Source organism: Myotis myotis, unplaced genomic scaffold (assembly GCF_014108235.1).
Source record: "Myotis myotis isolate mMyoMyo1 unplaced genomic scaffold, mMyoMyo1.p scaffold_m19_p_18, whole genome shotgun sequence".
Taxonomy (NCBI): domain Eukaryota; kingdom Metazoa; phylum Chordata; class Mammalia; order Chiroptera; family Vespertilionidae; genus Myotis; species Myotis myotis.
In genome coordinates, this window is record NW_023416322.1 from 15,817,998 (window position 1) to 15,842,027 (window position 24,030).

Here is a 24,030-nt window from a genome sequence, read left to right on the forward strand (position 1 = left end):
TCCTTCTTCTGAAAATGAACATCTACCCCACTGACTGAGCATGGGGGGAGGAGGGGCATGGGACATTGGGCAGTGGGGACAGGATATTATCTTCAATTTGGTCTACCTTGCTTTTCTTAGCAGTACCAATAGAGGGGAACAGGGGTTGAAGTTAATGAAGTGGAAATGAGATTCTGGACGATCAATGCATTTCAGTGATTTCTGCTCACCCTCACAGGCTCACCGCGTGCAATTTCCTGTAGACTTCCCTGGGTAGAGCAGCCTAAACTCATGAGAAGAAATTACCTGTCTCTCATGAAAGCTCTATTCCCTCTACCTACCTCTATTATTTTAAAGGAAGACTTAATAACTTAGGGAGGCTTGGCACACCCTCCTCGGGGCATGCCTACTCAAATCCCCCTTTATTTTCTTTTTAAAATATATTTTTCTTGATTTCAGAGAGCAAGGGAGAGGAAGAGATACAAACATCAATGATGACAGTGAATCAGTGATTGGCTGTCTCCTGCACGCCTCCTACAGGGGATCGAGCCCAAACCCCAGGGCATGTGCCCTAACTGGGAATCCAACCTGGTTCAGAGATCGACACTCAACCACTGATTCACACCAGCTGGGCTTGAATCTCCTTTGCAAGTGATCTTTTTCTTTCTCCTCATCTCTAAGAGTCCTCACAAGGCTTGCAATCATGGAAGCATTGGGCAGCAGCAGCTTGTCCCTGAACTTGTCTCAAAGGCCTCCTTCTTCTCTAACTCTCCAGAGAGCTGACAGTAGCCCCGCCTTGGGTCCCTTCTTTCCTATACATTTTCAGAGAGTCAAACCAGCCCTGCCTACTCTCTCTCCTGTTGCTTCTATCCTAGTCCATTTCTCCTTTCACTGTCCCCAGCTTTAATAAACGTACTTTAAAAAAAAACACACAAGCAAATAAACAAAAAACTTAGGGAGGCCTAGAGTAGAAAACATTTCTACTTTCTGTTTCTTCTAAAAAGCCTTTAAGATATTTTTGTTAAGAGAGAAGGGATTTTTCCCTAGTGTCTTTGGACCCATGTTTCTGAAAAGTCCCTCCATGTTACTTCTCTGCATATGGAATGTAAGTAACGTAATATACCTCGTAGGAGCTAATTTCTTCCTCAGTTCCTCCTGTCCTTTTTGGAGAAGTAGCTTTCATTTTTTTCAGAATACTTTTAAATTCTAATGTCAGAGAACCTCTGCAAAAACCAAATACAGGCTTTGCTGACGTGCCGCGGAGGGAGAAGTTGAAATAACATCGAGGCTGGGTGTAAAGCAGCAAAAAGTCATTTATGTCTACCTTCATAGAACAGTAAAGAATAAAAGTCAGCAGAGAAAAAAAGAAAAAAAAAAGAATGAAAAGGATAGCCAGAAAAGACAAGAAGAGCTTTTGTCTTTAATTGACCATCTAGCTCAAAGGTTCTAGCAGAAGTAGTGGAAATTATAACAGCTCTATGTAGGGAGAGTGCCATGCGTTGAGGTCCTTTGTTGGATATTTTTTGAGGGCCTAGAGTTTGGCCTGGAAAGAGGTGAAAGGTTGGGCTGAAGAGAGGTGGAGAGAGAGAATTCCAAGCAGAGTTTGAAAGGGGACATAAAGGTTGGAATGAGCCCTAGCTGGTTTGGCTCAGGGGATAGAGCATGGGCTCACAGACTGAAGGGTCCCAGGTTCGATTCCAGTCAAGGGCACGTACCTGGGTTGCAGGCTCGATCCCTGGCCCTGGTCAGGGCCTGTGCTGGAGGCAACCAATCAATGTGTCTCTCTCATATCAGTGTTTCTCTCTCTGTCTCCCCCCTCCTTTCCACTCTCTCTAAAAATCAATGTAAAAATATCCTCGGGTGAAGATTAACCAAAAAAATTAAAAATTGTAAAGGTCACAGTGAGCACAGTGGTGTTGACCGTGGCGAGGGCACAGAGGAAGGTGGTCTGCCTTACCCCAGGGAGGGACTTCCTCAGAGGACAAGGATGGAGTCTCAGAAGCTTGAGGGTTAGGGACAGGCCTCAGTGTGACTGGGTAGCAGCCTGCTCTGGTCTGTCTGGTAGGAAGCCTTCATTAAGAGCTTTTGAACTGCCAAGGAAATTAGCTTCCAATTCCTCTGAGTTAAAGTTCAACTCCTTTCCCCTCCCCCACTCCTTCAAGATCCTGTCCTTTGGCCACAAGACCTTACCGTTGCTAAAATAATGAGGCAGAGAAGAAACGGTTGACATGTTTTCCCTAAGCAATTAATTTGAATAACTAGTGTTCTAGTATTCTGTTCATTTGTTTTCCACTTAAAATTCAAAACAGACTCATAACTGCTCCATACAAGGACAAGTTCTGCATTGTCTCTCTCTTTCTCTTTGTTACACACACATACACACACCACACACACACACACACACACACACATACACCACACACACACACACACACACACACGCACACGCACACGCTCACACACACACACATACTGCCAGAGTTACAACCTCTCTCCCTCCCTCAGTTTCCAGTAGGTTCTGATCCGGCCCCTTTAATAGCACTAGCTGGTAAGGGCAGCGGAAGAAATCTTAGCTTCTGACCTTCAGCTCATAAATAAATATGGCTGTGTCTATAAGTTGCAGAGGAAAGCAACTAATTGTCATACCCCTTAAAAATGCATGCCATCCTCCCTCCCCCGAAAAAAAAAGATAACATTGGCCCAAGAATCTTGCATTGTTCTTCTTTCCTGAAATCTACCAGGAAGATCTCAGAGAGTGATTAGAGTTGCACAATTCTGATCCTTCGTGAGGTTCTGAAATACTCCTTTTTGGGACATACATGGCTGTGTTGATCTATATTAGATATGGTCTTTGCCCAGATGCCTAACTCAGTCTGCTCTCCCACTCTTATCTTCAAGTGAAATCCAAATCTCCAGGAGGAACTTGAAAAAAAAAACAACCACACAAACACCTGGTCTGGCCCAGAACCTTAAGGGCAGAAAGCCAGAGTAGACTCTCCAGCTGTAAGAATCAAACCATTCATTATCTGGCCTCGGGTCTGCCAGCCCAGAGGGAACAGGAAGCTTGCTTGTGAGTCCAGGGCAATGGAATGCAAAACCCCAAGCAGTTATTGCTGTGGTTTTAAGCTTTGTCCTGGGAGTTAAGAACAATCTGAACTTTCTTCTAAATAACATTCTAGTCAATAAATACCTACCTAGCACCTAAGGTCTTTGAATTTACTCCAGTATGAACCCTTTACACAGTATGTTAACACCCTATTAGTTTTTAAAGCCAATCTAATGTGGGTACAGAGTGCCCAGGTCGCCTGGCTGATTAGGTTGCTATTTAAGACAGAGCAGATCAAATACCGTCCCTAAAAAGCCTTAGTAGGCATTTGAATGCCTTACGGAAACCTCAGCCAGCTACTGGCCAACATTGCCCCTGGGTCACACTTGATTTATAGTTTACAGATTCGTCTAGGACAGATTCGTCTAGGCGTGAAGAGCCCGTTTCAGAAGAAGGGTCTGAGTTTACCATCGTTAACATAGATGGGCTTTGAGACTCTGGGCTTGTCAGAAATCCAATTTAATAGCTCATTTCCAAATCCTTTCTTGGAAAAGGAATTCAGATTACATAATCATGAAAAACAAACCTGTTGCCACCCAGCATGAACTAACATGTTACAGTACTTTATGGCCTGAGGGTATCAAGCCCGCACCCAGCTTCATGCACCAAGGAGAACAGTGGGAAAATGAAAACCTGCCAATTTTAAGTTATGCCACTTAGTCGTAGTGACAGGGGCAATTCACCTTAGGACTTGGGGTGGATTAACTAGGTGCTCATTACTGCTGATTAGGACTGGATAGTCATTAGCAACCCAGAAGCCTATTAGAGCAGTACTTTAGATGAGCTCTACTTAGTAGGAACACCACCTTGGGAGTTTCTAGTCAGACTCAAGATTCCCATCAAATGCCTCCTCTGTTGGGCAGCCTTCCCTGACACTGTCCCCCTAGGCAAGTGAAGTAATGAGCTCTGATCTTAGAACATCTATTAAACTTAACCAAAGAATTCTGGGATTGTGGATTTTTAAATATTTCATTGAAGGTGAACTTGGAGATAAAAGACTCTAAATTAAAATTTAATCTGCCCTGGCCAGTGATGCTCTGTGGTTAGAGGGTCGGCCCCACGCTCTGAAGGGTCACATATTCAATTCCCAGTCAAGGACACATACCTGGGTTGCATGTTCAATCCCTGGCCCTGGTCTGGGCATGTGCTGGAGGCAACCAATCAATGTGTCTCCCTTACATATCTCTCTCTCTCTCTCTCTCTCTCTCTCTCTCTCTCTCTCTCTCTCTCTCTCTCTCTCTCTCTCCCCCCCTCCCTCTCTATCTCCTTTTCCCTCCCTCCCTTCCATTCTCTCTAAAAATCAATGGAAAAAATATCCTTAGGTGAGGATTAAAAAATTTATTTTAATCTACACTTCCTGGTTTAAGAGCCATATACAAACTCTGTCCTAAGCGTCCTGCTTCAGGTTCCCAAATGAAATCTATCAGCATGAGGCTGGGTAGACGACCGGACATTAAGGAGGTTACTTTCTCATTTCAGACAGGTAGCCAAATGAGAAGGCTTTTCTGCCTCAAGCAAAACTTTGACCTAAATTTCTATTTTTAACACAGAAGTGAAAAAAAGAAAACAATTTGATTCATCAAATTAGGCAAGCACCAGCTCAGCACATAACCTTTCCTGTGGCTAATACGCTTTATAAACTTACTGTGATGTGTAAAAACCACCTTAGTTCTTCCAGCAGAAATGGCAGGTGAGCGGATGACACAACCTAGCCAATGATAAGTACCAATAACTATCCTTTGACTACTTACCGTGTGGCATGGTGCCGAGAGCTTTACAGCTTCTCGCACTTAATCCTCACGACAGCCCCAGAGTGAAGACAGGTTGAGCAATTTGCCCAATGTCTCATAGCAGGTAGGTGGTGGAGCTAGGAGGTTCTTTGGTTTGACACCTACACCCCTGCACGGTGCAACCTCCTGGTTATCCGATGGCATTAGAATCTAGATGACAAGGAGCAAATACAGTCCTTAATTGCTATGATCAACAGGTCACCCTTATACATCCTGAACATCTATTCTGTCATCTTTGCCTTTTTCATGAAATAATACCCTTTCTCTTAGAAATTAAAAATCGCATGCAACCCTGAAAAGTGTGGATGGCCTGTTTTATAAATAGTCAAGGGTTCTTCCTGTTTTCTGGTTCTAGGATCTCAAAAGCAAATTCTCCTGGAAGGGAAAATATAAGGGATAATCTGGTTAGCAGATAGCAGTCGAGAGAGAAAAGCTAGGTTCCTTTAGCTGCTCCTCCTTCTCCAAATTGCAAAAAGCAAAGGAGACAGGAATAAACAGTCTTCTTCAGTTCCTCTGTGGGTCATTTGCACTTCTCCTCACCCACTGAGCTCTTGGGCGGGAGAAATGGTTATTCGCCAACGTTTTTCTCTCCCTTCCTGTCCTGAAGACTTTCTTTCACCAGGTAGCTGGGAGAGTACCACTTGATGGGTTTCTACTATTTGGGGGCCTTTTGCTCTCTCATTCACACATTCTACATATATCTATTAAATATTTACTATGTGCCAGGCATTGAACTAGGCCTTAGCGTTCAATGCCCAACTTTTTTGGTGGCTACTCAGAGAACTGGTTTCCTATGAAGTCAAGCAGGCCCCAGACGCTGTTGAGATATTGCATCTACTCTCAAAATCAGGAGTAGTTTCAGGGTTGGGAGTGTGAAGAAGCAGAAGTCCGGATCTCGGGTAAGAGGGGAAGGAAGTGAACCATCATAAGATATTTGTCTAGGGTCTGAGAAGTAAGGAATGTATGGGAGCCACAAAAGTTGCTGCCCAGTTATCTTGCATCATATTGAACATAAAGAGCACCTTTTCTGGAACCGTAGCTCAGAGGCTCAGTATTTATGACTTCCCTTCTCCACATGCCAACAGGCCTCACCTAACACATTGGGATCTGAATGCATGTAACAGATATAGGGAGACCATCAATCTCAATTTGTCTGAGACTGTCACACTTTAGGGCTGTTAAAAACATATATATCTAAAAAAATTTTGAAACATTTTAAAAAAATGTATTTTAGTTGATTTCAGAGAGGAAGGGAGAGGGAGAGAGAATCATTGATTGGCTGCTTCCTGCACACCCCCTACTGGGGATAGAGCACACAACCAGGGCATGTGCCCTTGACTAGAAGCGAACCTGGGACCCTTAAATCCTCAGACTCACACTCTATCCAATGAACCAAACTAGCTAGGGCTTAAAACATATTTATATTGATTATCTGAATATTAAAAATAATATAAGCAGAATAATTGTTTTATATATATATATATATATATAACTGTTATTTATATATTTATTATATACTAGAAGCCCAATGCACGAAATTTGTGCAGTAGACCCTTGCAGCCCTGGCTGTCTCACAGCCCCAAGCGCTGCCCCCTCTACCCCCGCCCCGCTCGTCCACTGATCATTCCGGGAGGTCATTCTGCCATCTGCTCTAATTAGCATATTAGCTCTTTATTATATAGGACAATACACATATTATATATATTATTCAGTTTCTTAGCATTTTCATTTGCTAGTGCTCTGTTACTGAGATATATCTGAAGAATGTAGTTTTTCAGTATGGTCTTATTATATACATATTTTTTTCATAAATTTGCCACAGTCTTTCTCACTTGGCACTTCTCTGTAGCCCACAATATTTTCAACTGAGAAATCTCTCTTCAGGTGGTGAGGCTCATGGTATGCTCAGAACAAATTCTACTAAGGAGGAGATCCCCAATTCTATTCTTTTTAGTTCAAAATGTGTAAATATTTCAGCTGAGATATTTTCACAGATCCCTTATGTTTGGCTCAACTCAGAATAAATTTTTAAAACAAATACATTTAAAAGGCAAAACTTGCCTATAAGTTGTCTCTATTTATATTTTTAAAAAATATCTATACATATAAAAGCCTAAGTGAACGACCAGTCGACCAGTTGCTATGACACGCACTGACCACCAGGGGACAGATGCTCAACGCACAGGATCAGGCTCCCTCCTGTCTGGATCAGGCCAAAACCAGCAATCTGACATCCCCCGAGGGGTACTGGATTGCAGAGGGCACAGGCCAGGCCGAGGGACCCCTAGTTTTGTATAATTCAGATGCTTCAAAATCGTTAGCTTTTGCAGTTTCATTCCATCCTGGGATAGAATATACATTTATGAAATAAAAACAAGGAGCTCCATCAAAAGATTATTCCACAAGTCAGGATATTTCAAGGCACAATTATATAATTTCATAATTAAATCCTGTAAATTGATTAAGTGCTCAATGTTTAATTTATTCAATTCTTCCCTTGCTCTTATAGGATAAATTTCAATATCTCCCCATTTCCAAATTTTGTTGTTAATCACTGCAGTTCTCTAAAAGCGTAATAGAGCCCAGCCCACATGGGTCAGTTGTTGAGCATCAACCTAGGAACCAGGAGGTTGTGGTTAGATTCCCGGTCAGAGCACATGCCGGGGTTGTGGGCTCGGCCCCCAGAGTGGGGCACATAGGAGGCAGCCAACTAATTATTCTCTCTCATCATTGATGTTTCTATCTCTCTCTCCCTCTCCCTTCATCTCTGAAATCAATAAAAACATATTTTTTAAAAAAGCATAATAGAACATTCTGCTCTATAGATTTTTTATTTAGCAAGAAATTTATTGATAACAGAATGTATGAAGAATTTGTATTTTATCTTCATTGTTAACATTTTTAACTGAATTTATGATAGCATTCATAATAAAGTCAGATGAATTTTTTTACTTTGATTCTATGAATTTTATGGAAAAAATTGAACAATGATTGGAATTAATTTTAATTAGAAGCATCTGTTGACACATAAGAACGGAGTCATTTAGCTGTCTGCAGAGTTCTTCTGTTAATTAAATGAAACACATTAATAGCTATTGCTTCATATTTCATGCTTATTTATGAAAACCTTAAAATAATGTCTAAGGTTTAAAGTAAATTCTGGGGCCTCTATAGTATATTTATTACTTATAGTTTTCATTACTACAGGGCCTATGGTAAATGGTAAATGTTGGCAAACATTTTATTTCTGTTATGTACTCATCATCAACTTTACTGAGAAATTAAAATTGTGTACTTAATTTTTCACTAAATATGCATTTTTGTTTTGGTTCTTGAACTCATTGCTGCTGAGATGGTTCATTAAAAAATCTTTAAAAAGATGAAATAGTAATGAACAATAAAGTAAAAAAATAGAGCAGTTGTAGATTTATACTATTTAGTATATAACAAAATCATTTTAGCAGGATTGTTCATGCTACTCTATATAAGCTCTATGGCAGGCATTCTCTCTTTTTTTTTTTTTTTTTTTTGTTAATCCTCACCAGAGGATATTTTTCCATTGATTTTTAGAGAGAGTGGAAGGGAGAGGGAGAGACAGAGAGAAGAACATTGATGTGAGAGAGAAACATCAATCGGCTGCATTCTGTGCATGCCCAAACCTGAAACCTGGGTATGTACCCTGACCAGGAATCGAACCAGCAACCTTTTGGTCACAGGACAAACCTCAACCAGCTGAGCCACTCTGGCTGGGCCTGTGTGCTATCCTTAAAGTGGAGGAGTTAGTTTCCTGTGTCAAGAAGGGTTTTGAAAAAGTGGGAGGGGTTATCACTGATAGTTTGGATTTAACCACTTGTTACATGTCTTTGCTTAGGCTATCTCACATACTACCAGAGAACACCATGGTAGAAAGGGGAAGTACAAAGTGAGCTACCAAACCAATCTAGCATTATTTTTGATACACCTATCCTATATAATAAAAGGGTAATATGCAAATTGACCAAACGGCAGGACGACCGGTCAGTATGATGTGCACTGACCACCCGAGGGCAGATGCTCAATGCAGGAGCTGCCCCCGGGTGGTCAGTGTGCTCCCACACGGGGGAGCGCAGCTCAGCCACAAGCCAGGCTGATGGCTGGCAAGTGCAGCAGTGGTGGTGGGAGCCTCTCCTGCCTCCACAGCAGTGCTAAGGATGTCCGACCTTACAGCATAGGCCCACTCCCCACAGGCCTAAAGCCATCAGTTGGACATCTCCAGAGGGCTCCTGGACTGCGAGAGGGCACAGACCGGGCTGAGGGACCCCCGAGTGCACGGATTTTGTGCACCGGGCCTCTAGTTAATAATAATATTCTGTTAAAAGCAGTAACAGCAACTCTGGGACACATTAAAACAGACAGATACCAGGAAAATAGAAATAAACCAGGAAGTATATTCACCTTATCTATTGACCACAGGAATGTTTCACAAATTTTTTTTTTTAACAAGCAAAAGTTTATTTAGAAAGTCACAGAGGTAGAAAAAGTGAGTCAGAATAAATGGGCTCAGGAAACAACTTAGAGGCAAAAGAAGAACCTATAAATGGATTTCTGTATTCCACCCCAAACCTTTTTTCTTTTAGTGTTAACGGTTTTATAGATTTTAGAGAGAGAGAGGGAGAAGGAGAGAGAGAGAAACATCAATTGGCTGCCTCCTGCATACTCCCTACCAGGGATTGAGCCAGCAACCTTTTGGTGCAAGGGAGGACGCTCAATAAACTGAGTCACAACCAGCCAGGGCTATACCCCAAATCTTTAAATCAGAACTGGGTATAGCCTAACATTTTGCATTTTAGAAAAGCTTTTAATGATATTCTTAGGGAATACTAAAATTTTATTCCTGGCTTAAGGGAATTTCTTCACCTTTCATTCAAAGGTGTCATAAATGTTGGGAGAATCATGCACTTTATTTCATGGTGAAACTAACACCTGGATCAAAACTATTATTGAAAATGAGCTGGAGACCAATTGAACTGTCATCTCCTTGAACAAACTTGTCTAGCAAGTTGAGAGATTGACTTTTGACTATATGTATATTGTCGTTTTGGAACCTTGGGCCTATACCAGCCACTTTCTTTCTTTGGGCATCAGGTTTCCAACAAAGGAATAGAAAATATAATAAACATTGATTTTAACACTTTGGAAGAAATAATCACCACGTAAGCATTTTTTTTCCCTAAGAAATGCTACTGAAAATTTAAAATTATCTAAATAATGCCACTTTATTCATAAAATTACTGCTTCAAGGCTCATTAGAGTGTGTTTTGAATTTTTATAAGGTAATTGATTGCAGAATAATGAGGGTTTATCTGTTTAAGCTGTTTTCTTTACTTGCTTTTTTTTTTTTTTTTTTTTTTTTTTTTTTTTTTGGCCTGTGAATTTTTGAAAACAGCTCAATCTCATTGACCTCAGCTACAAAATGAGGATTTCAGTCTAGAGGGAATTCAATGTTTGTTCTACTTTCCCAAGTTCACCTTTTATATCTTTCTTGAATGTTTGGAATTTCTTATTATGTGCATGTGTTCTTACTTTGTTAATAGGAAAGATTATATAAGCAGAAGGGTTATGAACCATTATTTTTTCTGTGGTTTTCCTCTACTCTAAATAAACAAATGTTATATTAAAACAAAGTAAACAAGAACATTAGATACATTGAAGGAAGAGAGAGACAGAGGGAGATAGAAAAGAAAATGCAGTGAGTCAGGGGGTGGGGCAGCAGTTACTTTTAAAGATTTTTCAAGGCATAGGGAATCACCTAGTGGTTGGAATAGAAAAAGCTTTTTAAAAGTTCAAGATCCTTTTTCTTGTGCTTTAGTTCATGTCACTGAGTAGTGTCCATATGGTTTGTAATCAATTTGCTTAAAACATATAGCCTTGGCTCACTTGGTTGAGTGTCATCCAGTGCACCAAAGGGTTTCCGGTTCGATTCCTGGTCAGGGCACATATCCAGGTTCCAGTTTGATCCCTGGTCAGGGTACGTGCATCGATGTCTCTTTCTTGACCCCTTTCTCCCTTCCTCTCTTTCTAAAATCAATTAAAAAACAACAACAAAATGTAGAATATTTTTTTGTAATCAACTTTATTTAAATCATATGAATATGTTGAATATGAAATATTTACCACCCTAAGCTTTTCTTTCCTTCTCAAAAATTCCTTAACATCCAGCTTTGAAATTCTTGTCCCAAAGAATGTGTTAAGTTCACCAGTACTTTAGTCAAAAGAAGTCCAGATATGCACAAAACAAGCATAACCCTTATCTACCAGAAAACCCTGGTCTAAATCCACCTGCTACCAAGCAGATCTATTATAATTACACTTCGAATAAATATCACAGGTGAGGTAGGTGAGGTTCCATCTACATAACAGAAGCTCCTGATACATTTGGGAGACCAAGATGGATTTTTCACTCGTGAAAATAATAAATCATATGTATAGTTTGGGTTCTCTCCAAAGCAGAGACTGAGATAAGGACTTAGACGGAAGTTAGGTTGGGTGATGATTCCAGGAAGCAAAGTGAGGAGAAGGGAGAGTGACAGGGAAGGAGGAAAAGCCAGCCGAAGGGTGCCGTTTCACAATTGTTGTGGTCGGTGCCAGGGGTTTGATTCTTCCGGGATCTCTCAGAACAGCCCACGTGAAAGGTGCAACACAAGGCCTTTATTTATCTGCTAGTTCCTGATCCCACTCATTGAGGATCGCCCCTGGAAGCTCTAACTGCCCTCAAAATTCCTGGCTGTTCTTGTATACTGGCTTAGCAGGCTTCCTCAGTTTCAGAGAAAGTTCTAGAGCAGGGGACTAGAGTGATCCATGGCTTGCACTTGAGGAGGAAACAGTCTGAGCCCACACAGAACTACCTACCTACCACAGCTGTGGCTGCAATCAAGGTGGGCCAAGGGGATGCCATCAAAGTACTTGCTATAGAACACACCTTAACCTACTCCACTTGCCTTTGTATTTTTTAAAATATATTTTTATTGATTTCAGAGAGGAAGGGAGAGGAAGAGAGCGATAGAAACATCAGTGATGAGAGAGAATCATGGATCAGCTGCCTCCTGCATGTCCTCTACTGTGAATCAAGCCCGAAACCCGGGCATGTGGCCTGACCTGGAATCCAACCGAAACTTCCTGGTTCATAGGTCTACGCTCAACCACTGAGCCATGCCAGCCAGGCTTTCTCTCTCTCTCTAGCACGCTGTCACCTTGTCCCACCCATTTCTTTTCCCAGGGGCACCCTCTCTGAAGCACGCCCACAGTTTTCCCCCTCGTCTTTCCTCAAGGCAGGTGACTACCTTTGCTGGGTCTGTCTCCGTCTCTCTGCTTCTCTCTCTCCTAAGCCCCAAGGACCCTTCTTTTGCCCCTGGAACTTATTTCCTGAGTCTATGCAGCCCAGCTGGCTCACTTCTACCTCTGTGAATTTCTAAATAAACTTTAAAAAAAAAATCAAAGTGTAGAAATATCACAGAAATTGCTAGAATAGTTTCCATCACATAACTGTTCAAGAAGTGAATGTATTTCTTCACTATTTATTACAGAAGATCATAGCACAAGGCTTGGCTATAGAGTGGCCACTCAGTAGACATCTAATAGCAAGTGTAAATTTCTCATTCAAAATTCTCTATTACATGTCTTTCTATTTCTGTTTTTTTAAAAAATATATATTTTATTGATTTTTTTTTTTTTTACAGAGAGGAAGGGAGAGGAATAGAGAGTCAGAAACATCGATGAGAGAGAAACATCGATCAGCTGCCTCCTGCACACTCCCCACTGGGGATGTGCCTGCAACCAAGGTACATGCCCTTGACTGGAATCGAACCCGGGACCCTTCAGTCCGCAGGCCACTGAGCCAAACTGGTGAGGCTATTTCTGTTTTCTTTAGGCAGCTAACAAATCTCTCTATATAAAAGACTAATATGCTAAGTGTCCCTCTGTCCGTCTGACTGGTCGCTATGACGCACACTGACCACCAGGGGACAGATGCTCAATGCAGGAGCTGCCAAGCTGCAGTGACTTGGCAGCGGCAGTTCTTGGGTGATGCACCCTGAAACCAGAGAGGAGGGAGCCCAATTCCTTGCGGGGCCATGCAGTTCCACCTTCAGCCATGGGTTATGTTGTTGCTGGGGCACTGTCGGCCTGAATCTGGTTTACTGCACACTTGCATTTGTGTTCCACACCCTGTATAACAACAACTTTGCAGAGTGCCCTCTCACATTCCGGGACCTCTCGGGGATGTCAGAGAGCCGGTTTCGGCCCAATCCCCACAGGCCAGGTGGAGGGACCCCACCTACTGGAGGGACCCCGCTCACTCTGCAGACGCAGAGGAGAAACCACAGAGGGTTGGCTCCAGGGTGTGTCCGGCCTGTCTAGCCCAGTCCCGCCGGCCAAATTCTAATTAATTTTCCTTCAATGTGCATGAATCCGTGCACTGGGTCACTAGTAGTTGAATAATAACCTGGGAAGCAACGGGTTTGTAATTGGTGTTGGAGTCAGAATTTGGTTAGAATCCCAGAATGACCAGATACTAGACTGTATGCGCGAAGTATAGGGAATTGCAAGAGACACAAGGACGAACTGAAACAGATTTTACTCTATAGAAATTTTTCAGTCTGGTGGGGAACCAGACATATAAATAAATATAATGTGTAAGCATTATATTTCTTGGAAGTAATTATTTCTAAGAGGGTGGGTGAGGATAGGAATGTTTTATGAAGAAAATGACATTTGAATTGGGTTCTGAAGAAGTAGCATTTCAGTGAAAGGTCAGGGGCAATATAGGTTGTGCTGTCTAAGGAAAGGTAGAGAGAGGTTTACACAAAATGTAGACTCTATTGAGGAGCATAACACCAGCAGAGATATATTAATTTAACTATTTACCCTAGCTGGTTTGGCTTAGTGAACAGTGTTGGCCTGTGGACTGAAGGGTCCTGGGTTCGATTCCAGTCAAGGGCGCATGCATGCTGGGGTTGGGGACTCGATCCCCAGTAGGGGGCGTGCAGGAAGCAGCTGATCAATTATTCTCTCTTGCCATTGATGTTTCTCTCTCTCTCCCTCTCCCTTCCTCTCTGAAATCAATAATGTACATATATACATATGTATTTTTTAAAAAGACAATTCATTGTTTTGCCCCTGCCTTCAGGAGCTTCTTTTTTAGTTGAATTAGGAAATGAAACAAGTACATAAACACACGCAAAACAGTGGGCTTCATAAAGAGAGATTACACCTTTTTGGAGATTCTTCTGGCTTCAATGCCCTCCTGTGGAATCCCTCTTTAGAATATAATCAATGCAGGGGAGGGAGGGGTTGCTACGAAGAGCAGAGGGGGCGGGGTTAAAACAAAAAAGAATATGATCCATGATCAATAAAGGACAGTAGTTAAGAGGTCCTGGGTTCAATGTCAAATCACATAGCTTTTATGTGCCTCGCTTAACTTTCAAATAAAATGAGAAGCCTTACCTAAAAGAATGATCCAGAATGACACTGGGTGAAGAATGCATGGCAAGCACAGCGCCAAGTATCGATGCCATACATTATGATGTGTAATAAACAAGTAGAAAAGCAGGTGCAGTATTAAATGTTTTCACCAGAGAGCACTCTCCCGCTGACAGCAGGTGATAGACCACACCCGCCTAATCAGAGGCCGGGTCCCCACGCTTTTGCGGAAAAAGCGGTTCAAAACTTCCTCCAGCGAAAGCACGTGGGCTCCGCCCCCCCTCTTTTCAACAATAACAACAAAAAAGCAGTGGAACTCCGGCGCCGGTACCTCACGTGGAGGGGAGGGGGGAGTCTTGATTTTTAAATCCATCCGAAATGACCAATCAAAGGCGGCGGCCCTAGAGCGCGGAAGCGGATTGGTCCACCGCTGCTTACAGCGACCAATAGCTTTGGACGCGGGTTTGGTCGCGACCGGAAGTGGGCGAATCGTGAACGGGTGGCGGCCGCGGGCAGTTTGAATCGGGGTCTGGGCTCCGAGCCGCGGAGGCTGCGCCGGCACCGACTCTGCGAGGGGATGTGTCTCCTTCCCGGCCGGTAAGGTGAGCGTCCTGCGTGGGTCCCGGCCCCGCGGCGGGCGTGGGGGACGGGGCGGGGATGCCTGTGGGACTGCGCTCCCGGGCCCCGGAGGGGCAGCGGACCGCCCCCTCCCACCTGACCCGCCTGGAGAAAGTGCTCGCACGAGGGTCCCGAGACCCCGCTCGGTCCTGAGCTCGCACTTCGGGGGTTCAGTTTCCAAGTCTGTGAGGTGAAGGAATTGGAGGTGAGCGTGCATTTCCTGTAACAGGAGCCAGGGGCTCCCATCTGATAGGCGGACGTGGGTCCGGGTGGCCTGGAGAGATGCGAGCGTGGGTTTTGGCCTGAGCGGCGGCGCTGCTGGTAAGTCCTGAGAGCACGTCCCGGTTGCCTTCCCCTTTAAGCGGTTCTCAACCTGTGGGTCGCGACCCCTTTGGGGGTCGAACGACCCTTTCACAGGGGTCGCCTAAGACCATCGGAAAACACATATATAATTATACTGTTTTTTGTGATTAATCACTATGCTTTAATTATGTTCAATTTGTAACAATGAATTGGGGGTCACCACAACATGAGGAACTGTATTAAAGGGTCGCGGCATTCGGAAGGTTGAGAACCACTGCTTTAAGGGGACGCATTTGTGCTCCGGGCTCTGCTCTGTTAGAGGAACCAGAAGTAGATGGCGTGAGTCCCGGCCGTGAGCGTGGTCCGCAGGAGCGGGTGTTTGCATTCTCCGGCTCAGCAGTGGCCCTGGAGGCGGGAGCTGGGGTTTCTTGGGGGAAACGGGGAATTCTGGTATAGAGAAGGCGTACCAATGGGCCTGCAGTGCTGGGGTCTGATGAGTCACAAGTCAGCTTCCTCGGGCACTTTTCGGGGTTGGGTGACTCGGGCATGAAGAGGGTCCTGCAAATATCTGAGATGGAGCATTTTTCTGGGAAGGACGATAGTCCTGCGAATCCTCTTTGCAGGAACCTTGACTTGCAAGGCTTTTCTACACCAAGCCCCCGCCCCGTTCCCCATCCTTTGCCCTCTACATTTTATTTTTAAGGTTTACATATTTTTTGTTCCCCCCCCCCCCCCCAGTGGCTCCATACAGATTCTTGATGCCTTAATGAGAAGAAGTCTGCTCTAATCACAATTAGCCCGGGTCTGGTAGTTGCTTTAACCCCTTTATAGCTGTATCTTAGATTTTTGAATTGGAAAGGCATCGGACATGCCAGCCTTCCTTGCTTATTTCATAACCTCATCTCTGTCATCCTTCTGAATTGCTCCTTAAAATTGCAATGTCTGCGGCGTCTTGGTGTTATGATTTCAGTGATGGGCAGAATTGTTGAGGTCAGTCGCAGCGAGTGCCTCTGGGATCCGTACCCCCATCCCTGAATGGGCAAGCCTATTGGGACAGTGTAAATTGTCCTTTGTTGGTGGAGAGGCTTGAGACTCCCTTCAGGAGTTGTTTGGGCAAATGGGAGGGGAGTTTAAGATGCTGCGTTCAAAGAACTGACATCTGGAAGCAAAAGAATTAATAAACAGGCAGAGAAAACACTGCTTTCCAAAGTGTGATATGATATCTAAATTGTTTTCCCAGATCTTTGCTTCTCTCTCTTAATAATCTTTTTTTAAAATCATTTTTACTACTTTCATCAACTATTTATTAGTTATTCTGATAAAAAATTTCATTGACACAGTCAATTGAAATAAAACACTAACATGGTTTTGGGCTTCATTTAGTAAAAAAAATCCTCACCCTGTTGCCAAAATAACTGGAAAATGAATGTTTTTTTCTTTCACTTAAGTACTAAAGACTAATAAAGAACAGTTACCATGCTTTTCCCCCAGCTGATTTAAATGTCCTAAGATTTGGCTGAGAAGGAGGTAGGCCACTTCCCTTTTGGTACCATAAGCTGAAATACAGAAATGTGAAATTGTTCTAAGGCTGTAGGAAGTTGCCGTCATTATTATCCCTTTTTTTGCAAAGGAGAAAACCTCTGCACAGAGCAAGTTAAATGACATGCCCAAGGTCACTGTTTCCTGGTCAAGGTCTGTCTGCAGCATGACTTGACTGCATATTAGTTCTAGTACTAATATGTAGTGATAGCTTTGCCAGTCATGCATTATTTCAACAAATGAGAGCTGGGAAGGTGAGGGGGGTGCCTGTGTCATGAGAAACTATGACCAGATTGTGGATCTCCCAGGGGAAGAGGGACAAAGGCAGTGGGAATTGAGGGCATGAAGAGGGGGGCGGGAAAGAGCATTTACAAAATAACTTGTGTATTTTATTTGCTTATAGGACCCACTTCACCCAAAAACATTATGGCAAAATATTCATATTTTATATAATGGAAACAAACAGCAGTAGGAAGCAGGTAGCAATCTAAGAAGCCAAAAAGGAGAAATAAAAACAGAAAGCAAGGGGATGCCAAACAAGCGTATTGTGTACTTTACAATCAGGTTTATTGGTAATCACCGTTCAGAGGGTGGGGAAGACAGATGTGATGCCTTGTCATCTTTTGCAGTGAGAAGTTTTCAGACTTGATTCTTAGAGTGGTTCTGTAGACTCATTAATCTCTGAGACTTCAAGGGTCCTTTTCCTCGCTATACTTAGATCAACAGTCCGGTTCTTCCCTTCAGTTTACTTACAGATGTTTGAATAACAAAGAAAGGAGTCAAAATGAGCTGGGCCTTGGAAGAATGGAAAGAAGGCCTGCCTACAAGAGCTCTTCAGAAAATCCAAGAGCTCGAAGGGCAGCTGGACAAGCTGAAGAAAGAGAGGCAGCAAAGGCAGTTTCAGCTGGAAACTCTGGAGGCTGCGTTGCAGAAACAAAAGCAGAAGGTACCCCTGAAACGCTGGTGTTTACAGCTGTGCACTGGTTCTGTGGGTGCATTGTTTCATCTTGGCCTGTTGGATTTTGAGCAAAATGATTTTGCTATATCTTTAGGTGGTAATGACCCCTCTCCTTTTTAGAGTCATTTTAATTTCAGTTACCTCGTTTTTCTCCATCCTCTGCCCTCGTTTCTGCTTACCTGCTTATATTTAGGGGGGACAGGATAGAACACTTTGTGATCCAAATAGCAACCACTTTTTGAGCGTGGGCTTTTCAACGTGATATTCCCAGACCTCTCTCTTCAAGGGCTAGTAAATGAAAACGTCAACAGTCTTTCTTTCTTATCTCTTCACTAACCAGCAAAGTGGTGATACAGTTACTGCTTCTAAAATGTTTTTGCCAGTGGGATAATTTTCCAGTTTCTTGCAATAACGGATTTTAGCAGTCAGATTTGAAAATGAGTTGCCAAGGAAGATGTTTAGGGCTTATTTTTGTTTGTTTGTTATAATTCTTGAGAGCATACGAAAGCTTTTCTAGGAAGGGAGCGTGTAGCCCCGACCAAAGGTAATGTAATGCATGACTTTGTAGGACTTTTCTTTCTAGAGGCTTAAAGGGAGGTCATTTAAATATCTGCATTCATCAAGCTTTGCCACTGGATTATTACAACCCTGTCTCAGAAAATTAGTCGTCAGAATTAAGCTCAGGTTTACAAATCCTACCCGGCAAGTTCACGAAGTAGAGACCTCTTTCCTTTTAAATAATCCCTGTTAGGTTGAGAATGAAAAAACAGAGGGCACAAACCTGAAAAGGGAGAATCAAAGCTTGATGGAAATCTGTGAAAACCTAGAGAAGGCTAAGCAGAAGATTTCTCACGAACTTCAAGTCAAGGAGTCACAAATGAATTTCCAAGAGGGACAGCTGAGTTCAAGCAAGAAACAAATAGAGAAACTGGAACAGGAACTTAAAAGGTAATTTTTTAAATGGTATTTATATAGATGTCTGTGTGTATTCATCAGATGTGTTTCTCTTTTCCTTTAGGGATGCAATTATTTTTCCCAGTGGGAAAAAAACCATGATCTCAGGAAAATTGATTCTTATATACTTCAGTCCTATCATTGCATAGCTCAGTACTATATAGATTCATTAAATGGTTGCTCATTTCGTTTAAAAATATTTTTTTTTTATTGATTTCAAAGAGGAAGGGAGAGGGAGAGAGAAACATCAATGATGAGAGAGAATCATTGATCGGCTGTCTTCTGCACACTCCCTATTGGGGATCAAGCCTAGTGTGCAACCAAACAGTGCACTGACTGGGAATTGAACCTTGACCTCCTGGTTCATAGGTCGATGCTCAGCCACTGAGCCACGCTGTCTGGACTATAACAACTATTAAGAGTATAGTTTTCCATAGTCTAGAAACCGTTAAGAGTATAAAGACTAGACTACGAGAACTATTAAGTATAGTGTTTAAATTCTCACTGATAACCTTCAAGTGCAGGGCAGGAGCTCAATTTCTCCATCAGTATCCACAGATGTTTCAGAAACATCTCGAACATGTCAGCTTGAACCCTGTGACATGTTGATCGGAAACTGCTGGCCACTGGCAGTCTCGTGCAGTTAAACTTAACAGGGAACATCCTCATTGAGAGCTGTTTTTGGTGGTGGGATGGTTTGTGCTTTGCCCTAAGGAAATGGAGAAACACAGGTTTATAAAGAATAGGGTACACTTTCATTTAATATTTGAAGTGATGGAAGGGTAGGGAAAAGTTGGGTAACCCCGACTTTTCAAGGTTTTTCAAAATTCACCTCTGGAATTACCAGCCTTGGACACTTAGGTAGTCTGTAGATACGCCTCCACTGTCCAATAAGGTAGCCACTGCTACATGTGGCTGTTGAGCTCTTGAAATGTGGTTAGTGAAAACTGAGATGTACTCCAGGTGCTGAAGATTTAGTAAAAAAAAAAAAAAAAAAAATAGAAAATACCTTATTAATAATTTATTGATTACAAGTTGAAATGACAGTCTAGAAAACATCGAGTTAAATATTGAGATGAAATCCACTTATTTCTTGTTACTTTTTTTTATGTGAATGGGACATTTCTATTGAACAGTACTGTTCTACCTACCGACAGTACAAATCTGAGCTCTGCTTTGCTGAGCAGTCATTTCCAGCTCTTACATTGCTTCTTCCCAGGTTGAAGTTGGGGCTGGGGGAGCTAGGGCACCGAGGCACTTTCTTCACCCTCTGCTTTGAGGAATGCGCCCATGGCAAAAAGAATGGTGCACATTGCTAGCCATCCTAATAGGATGTTCATTATATTTCTGTGTTAAGCGAAAGTCAGCGACATGAGAGACTTGCGAGAATTGAATCCTCTTTTAACTTAGGTTGCTTGATTCTGAAAGTTGCTCAGAACTGAAGTGGTAGGGAGACTTTGTACATATATACAATATATAGCTTACTTTCCCCATTTCTTTATAACTGTTTTCAGTCATATATTTATGCAGTATGTTAACTTGATTTTTATATCTGTCTTAAAAATACCATAAAGCACATGGTACATATATCACATCTTATGCTGTTGTCATGTCTGGATAACATATGCCATCCAGTTTTGTGATTTCAGCCCAAGCGTCAGGGATACCAGTTTTCTATGTTTCTGAAGTTCTGGGTTCTTTATATCCCTGTGACTTCAAATGTAAAATTTACTTGGAATATATCCCCAGCCTCCCAGTTCTTGCTTGTACTATATAGTGGGTATTACAGATCTTCTGTATAGCCTTTATGACATTGTATTTATTGGTTTATATTTCTGTTTCCCTGACTAGACTGAGTTTGTGTGTCTGTCACATAAGCCAGTTTAATTAAATGTCTGTTGGGTAAACGAAGAGGTTAGAATTCTTAGGGTGGGTTTTGTCAGGTTATTGCTCTCTGGGAATGTATGGTGTTGGCATTCTGTAGCTTTCGCTCTGATTTGGCGTCCCTCTTGGGTCCTTTTCTAACAGGTGTAAATCTGAACTTGAAAGAAGCCAGCAAGCTGCACAGTCTGCAGATGTCTCTCTGAATCCATGCAATACACCACAAAAAATATTCACAACTCCACTAACGCCAAGCCAGTATTATAGTGGTAAGGATTTTTTCCCTTCCTATAAATAGTTCTTTTATTGAGATTTCATTTCTGCCAAAGAAATGAATTAATTCAACTTTGAATTAAATTTTTATCTGGGCATTAAAAAAAAAATGCAGGTACTTGCTATAACATATACATTTGTTTATCTGTTGAATTATATTGAGACATTAGGTTAATAAGTCTTTATGCATTTTACTTAAACGTTTCTTTTTCTTCACCCGAGGATATGTCTTTTATTTATTTGAGAGAGAGAAACATCAATTCGTTGCCTCCCGTATGTCCTGACCAGGGATCAAACCCACAACCCAGGTCGGTGCCCTGAAAGGGAATCGAACCTGCCACCTTTCGGTTTGCAAGACAATGCTCCAACCCAACTGAGCCACACTGGCCAGGGCTTAAAAATTTTTTTTGCTGACATAGGAATTCCACCAAGTTGTTAGCACTAATTATAGGGAAGCTTTAAAGGAAGCTCCCATTTTCAGGGAACGTAATGACCTCAATGTCCACTGTTGCCATCTTCTTCTAAATTTCTGCAGAAACACACTCAGGTAGCAGACTTGTTGACTGGCTTACACTTTTCACTTTATCCTTCTATGGTGTGTTTCAAAAGTAATTCAGTTCCAGAATATTCAAAGCACCTGTGTTTCCATGGATTTTGATACTTGAGTAATTTGATCAGTATTTGTTGCCAGAACTGAAATGTTCTTTCTGGTGTACTAAGGTAGTCATTTCTCAGCTATCTATTACATTCATTATTGATCTGAGAATTCTTTCACGGAATCAATGATCACAGTAAAACTGTTATCTCCTTGTCTGTGTTTAGGTTCCAAATATGAAGATCTAAAAGAAAAATATAATAAAGAAGTTGAAGAACGAAAAAGATTAGAGGCAGAAGTGAAAGCCTGGCAGGCAAAAGTAAGTCAAGTATGGGCCTTATAACAGAGTATGCAGTCAAGAAAGCACTTTGATACAGGCTAGAACAAGGTTAGAAAAATCTGCTTCGTGTAGAGCTGGTACATTTTTCTTATACAAAGAAAAATAAAGTTCCTGGCTCACTGGTTATGATAGTTCTTAATTTAAAAATAGGTAAAGAGTGAATAAAATAGAGTGGAAGATTGCATTATCTCTAAATGTTAAATGTTCACCAAATGCCATAGAAACTAGCAATATGTTTATTTCCCTATTAAGGTCTAATGATAAGAGTCATGTTTGGAGAGGGTAGGACCAGTTCTTCCGACACTGGGGTTGTCACCTGGAGGAAGTGGCTTCATAGTCGGTTCCTCTGAAGGACTGTGGTGATTGCTGCCAGGGTCCTGGGGTTGAGGATCCTTATTTATGAAATGTTTATTTCAGAGGAGAATGTTTTCAATATCTCCCCCATTCTTTTAAGTAAGTTGCTGGCAAGGGTTTTAATCTTCATTTTGATATGTATAAATGAGCAGAGAGAGATGGATAGAGAGATTTGTTTAATGTCAACAAAATAAAAAAAATGCGTGTTTTAGAAACCCTTGCTTCTAGTTTAGGGACTTACTCTGAAATACCTGGTGTCTAGAATTTTCCTTCACCATTTTTCTCATGTGATATTATTTCTTTAAAAAGTACATTTTGGCACTTAATAGTGTATTGTATTTCTGCTAAACATAAGAACTTGATAAGAAACCACAATTTTGCAGATAGTTGAATGACAAATTTATAAGTAGATACCTTAAATATTGAGGATTGGAAGTTCTTAATAGAGATTTAACAATTTTAATTCTTTTTGTGCCTTTGTTTTGGAGTCACCAGAATTTTCATTCGTGACAGCATTGCTTATGAAGATGAATAATTATTAATAATTCTATAGTTTATCCTAGAAATAGCATATGCTTCATTATCTAGTTCAGTCATTGTTATCAATTCTGCCCCTGATTCCCAGCTATTCTGTGGGGGAGTGGGAGTCTCCATAAACATTAAACCTCTCCCTGTGGCAAGGAAAGCATTTGCTATAAAAAATGAAATGTAGCATCGACAGCCGTGTCTTTAATTGTCAGAGTGGGGCCTGAAAGAAGAACAAAAAAATCCAAAGCATTAGGAAAATCCATAGATGCCTATTGTATAACATAAAATATCTTTTGGACATTTTCGGGGGAGTGGTATGGTGGAAAGTGAGATTCTTGAAAGTTTTTTAGGTTAATTTTCATTCTCTTTGTGTAAAGCTACTGCGGGGGTAGGGAGAGTGGGTATGACCAAGGATGGGGAAAAAAATCAAATTTCAGAATTCAAAATTGCAGTGAATACTCACGTGTTTAATGGAATATTTGAGGGATGTAAGCTAAATACGAAAACTGAGCTCGTGTGAAATAGAATGGGCCTCAGTAGCACTGGCTTAACCCTTCAGTGCTGGCCTGACCTTTAGAAAATCTCACTGGGTATTGGAGCTTAATGGTTCCCTTGACTTGATGAATGTTCTTTCTTGGTACCTAGTGGAGATGATAACCTCTTGGCATGACTTTATGTTCTATTTGAAAATAAGTAGTCTTGAATATTGATTTCTAAAGAGTTTCTATCTTAACAGAAAGCGAGCCAGGCTATTCCACAAAACACCATGAATCACCGGGACATTGCCCGACACCAGGCCTCGTCGTCTGTGTTCTCATGGCAACAAGAAAAGACCCCAAGTCGTCTTTCTTCTAGTGCTCTACAAACTCCGAGTAGGAGAGATTTCTCTGCATCTCACTTCTCTGGGGAACAAGAGGTGACTCCGAGTAGATCAACTTTGCAAGCAGGGAAAAGAGATGCTAACAGCAGCTTCTGTGATAATTCTAGCAATTCTCATCTTTTGGATCAATTAAAAGCCCAGAATCAAGGTAAACTAAGTTTAAATTTTCCTGAGATAATTTTAGAGGTGATTCCAGGCATTTTTGGTCTTAGAAAGTGCTGATGTGTTTTGTTAGACACATCAGTGGTGAGCATCCCAGTCTGATGATGTTAAATACTGTCTTTTCTTTTCTTTTTTTTTTAAAATATATTTTATTGATTTTTTACAGAGAGAAAGGGAGAGGGATAGAGAGTTAGAAACATCGATGAGAGAGAAACATCAATCAGCTGCCTCCTGCACACTCCCTACTGGGTATATGCCCGCAACCAAGGTACATGCCCTTGACCGGAATTGAACCTGGGACCCTTGAGTCTGCA

At 41.8% G+C, this 24,030-nt stretch overlaps 1 protein-coding gene across 4 annotated transcripts in view; it reads left to right on the forward strand.

Annotated features, from left to right (window-relative positions):
- The first annotated feature begins 14,816 nt into the window (after positions 1 to 14,816).
- The window catches only part of CENPF (centromere protein F), a 48,557-nt gene continuing 39,343 nt past the window's right edge, over positions 14,817 to 24,030 (forward strand). For all 4 annotated transcript variants that reach the window (XM_036343411.1, XM_036343412.1, XM_036343414.1 and 1 more), the window contains exons 1-6: positions 14,817 to 14,933; positions 17,536 to 17,737; positions 18,501 to 18,697; positions 20,732 to 20,853; positions 21,680 to 21,771; positions 23,411 to 23,702. In XM_036343411.1, coding sequence (XP_036199304.1) covers positions 17,576 to 17,737; positions 18,501 to 18,697; positions 20,732 to 20,853; positions 21,680 to 21,771; positions 23,411 to 23,702 — 865 coding nt within the window. In that variant the 5' untranslated portion in view covers positions 14,817 to 14,933; positions 17,536 to 17,575. The remainder of the gene's footprint in view (positions 14,934 to 17,535; positions 17,738 to 18,500; positions 18,698 to 20,731; positions 20,854 to 21,679; positions 21,772 to 23,410; positions 23,703 to 24,030) is intronic.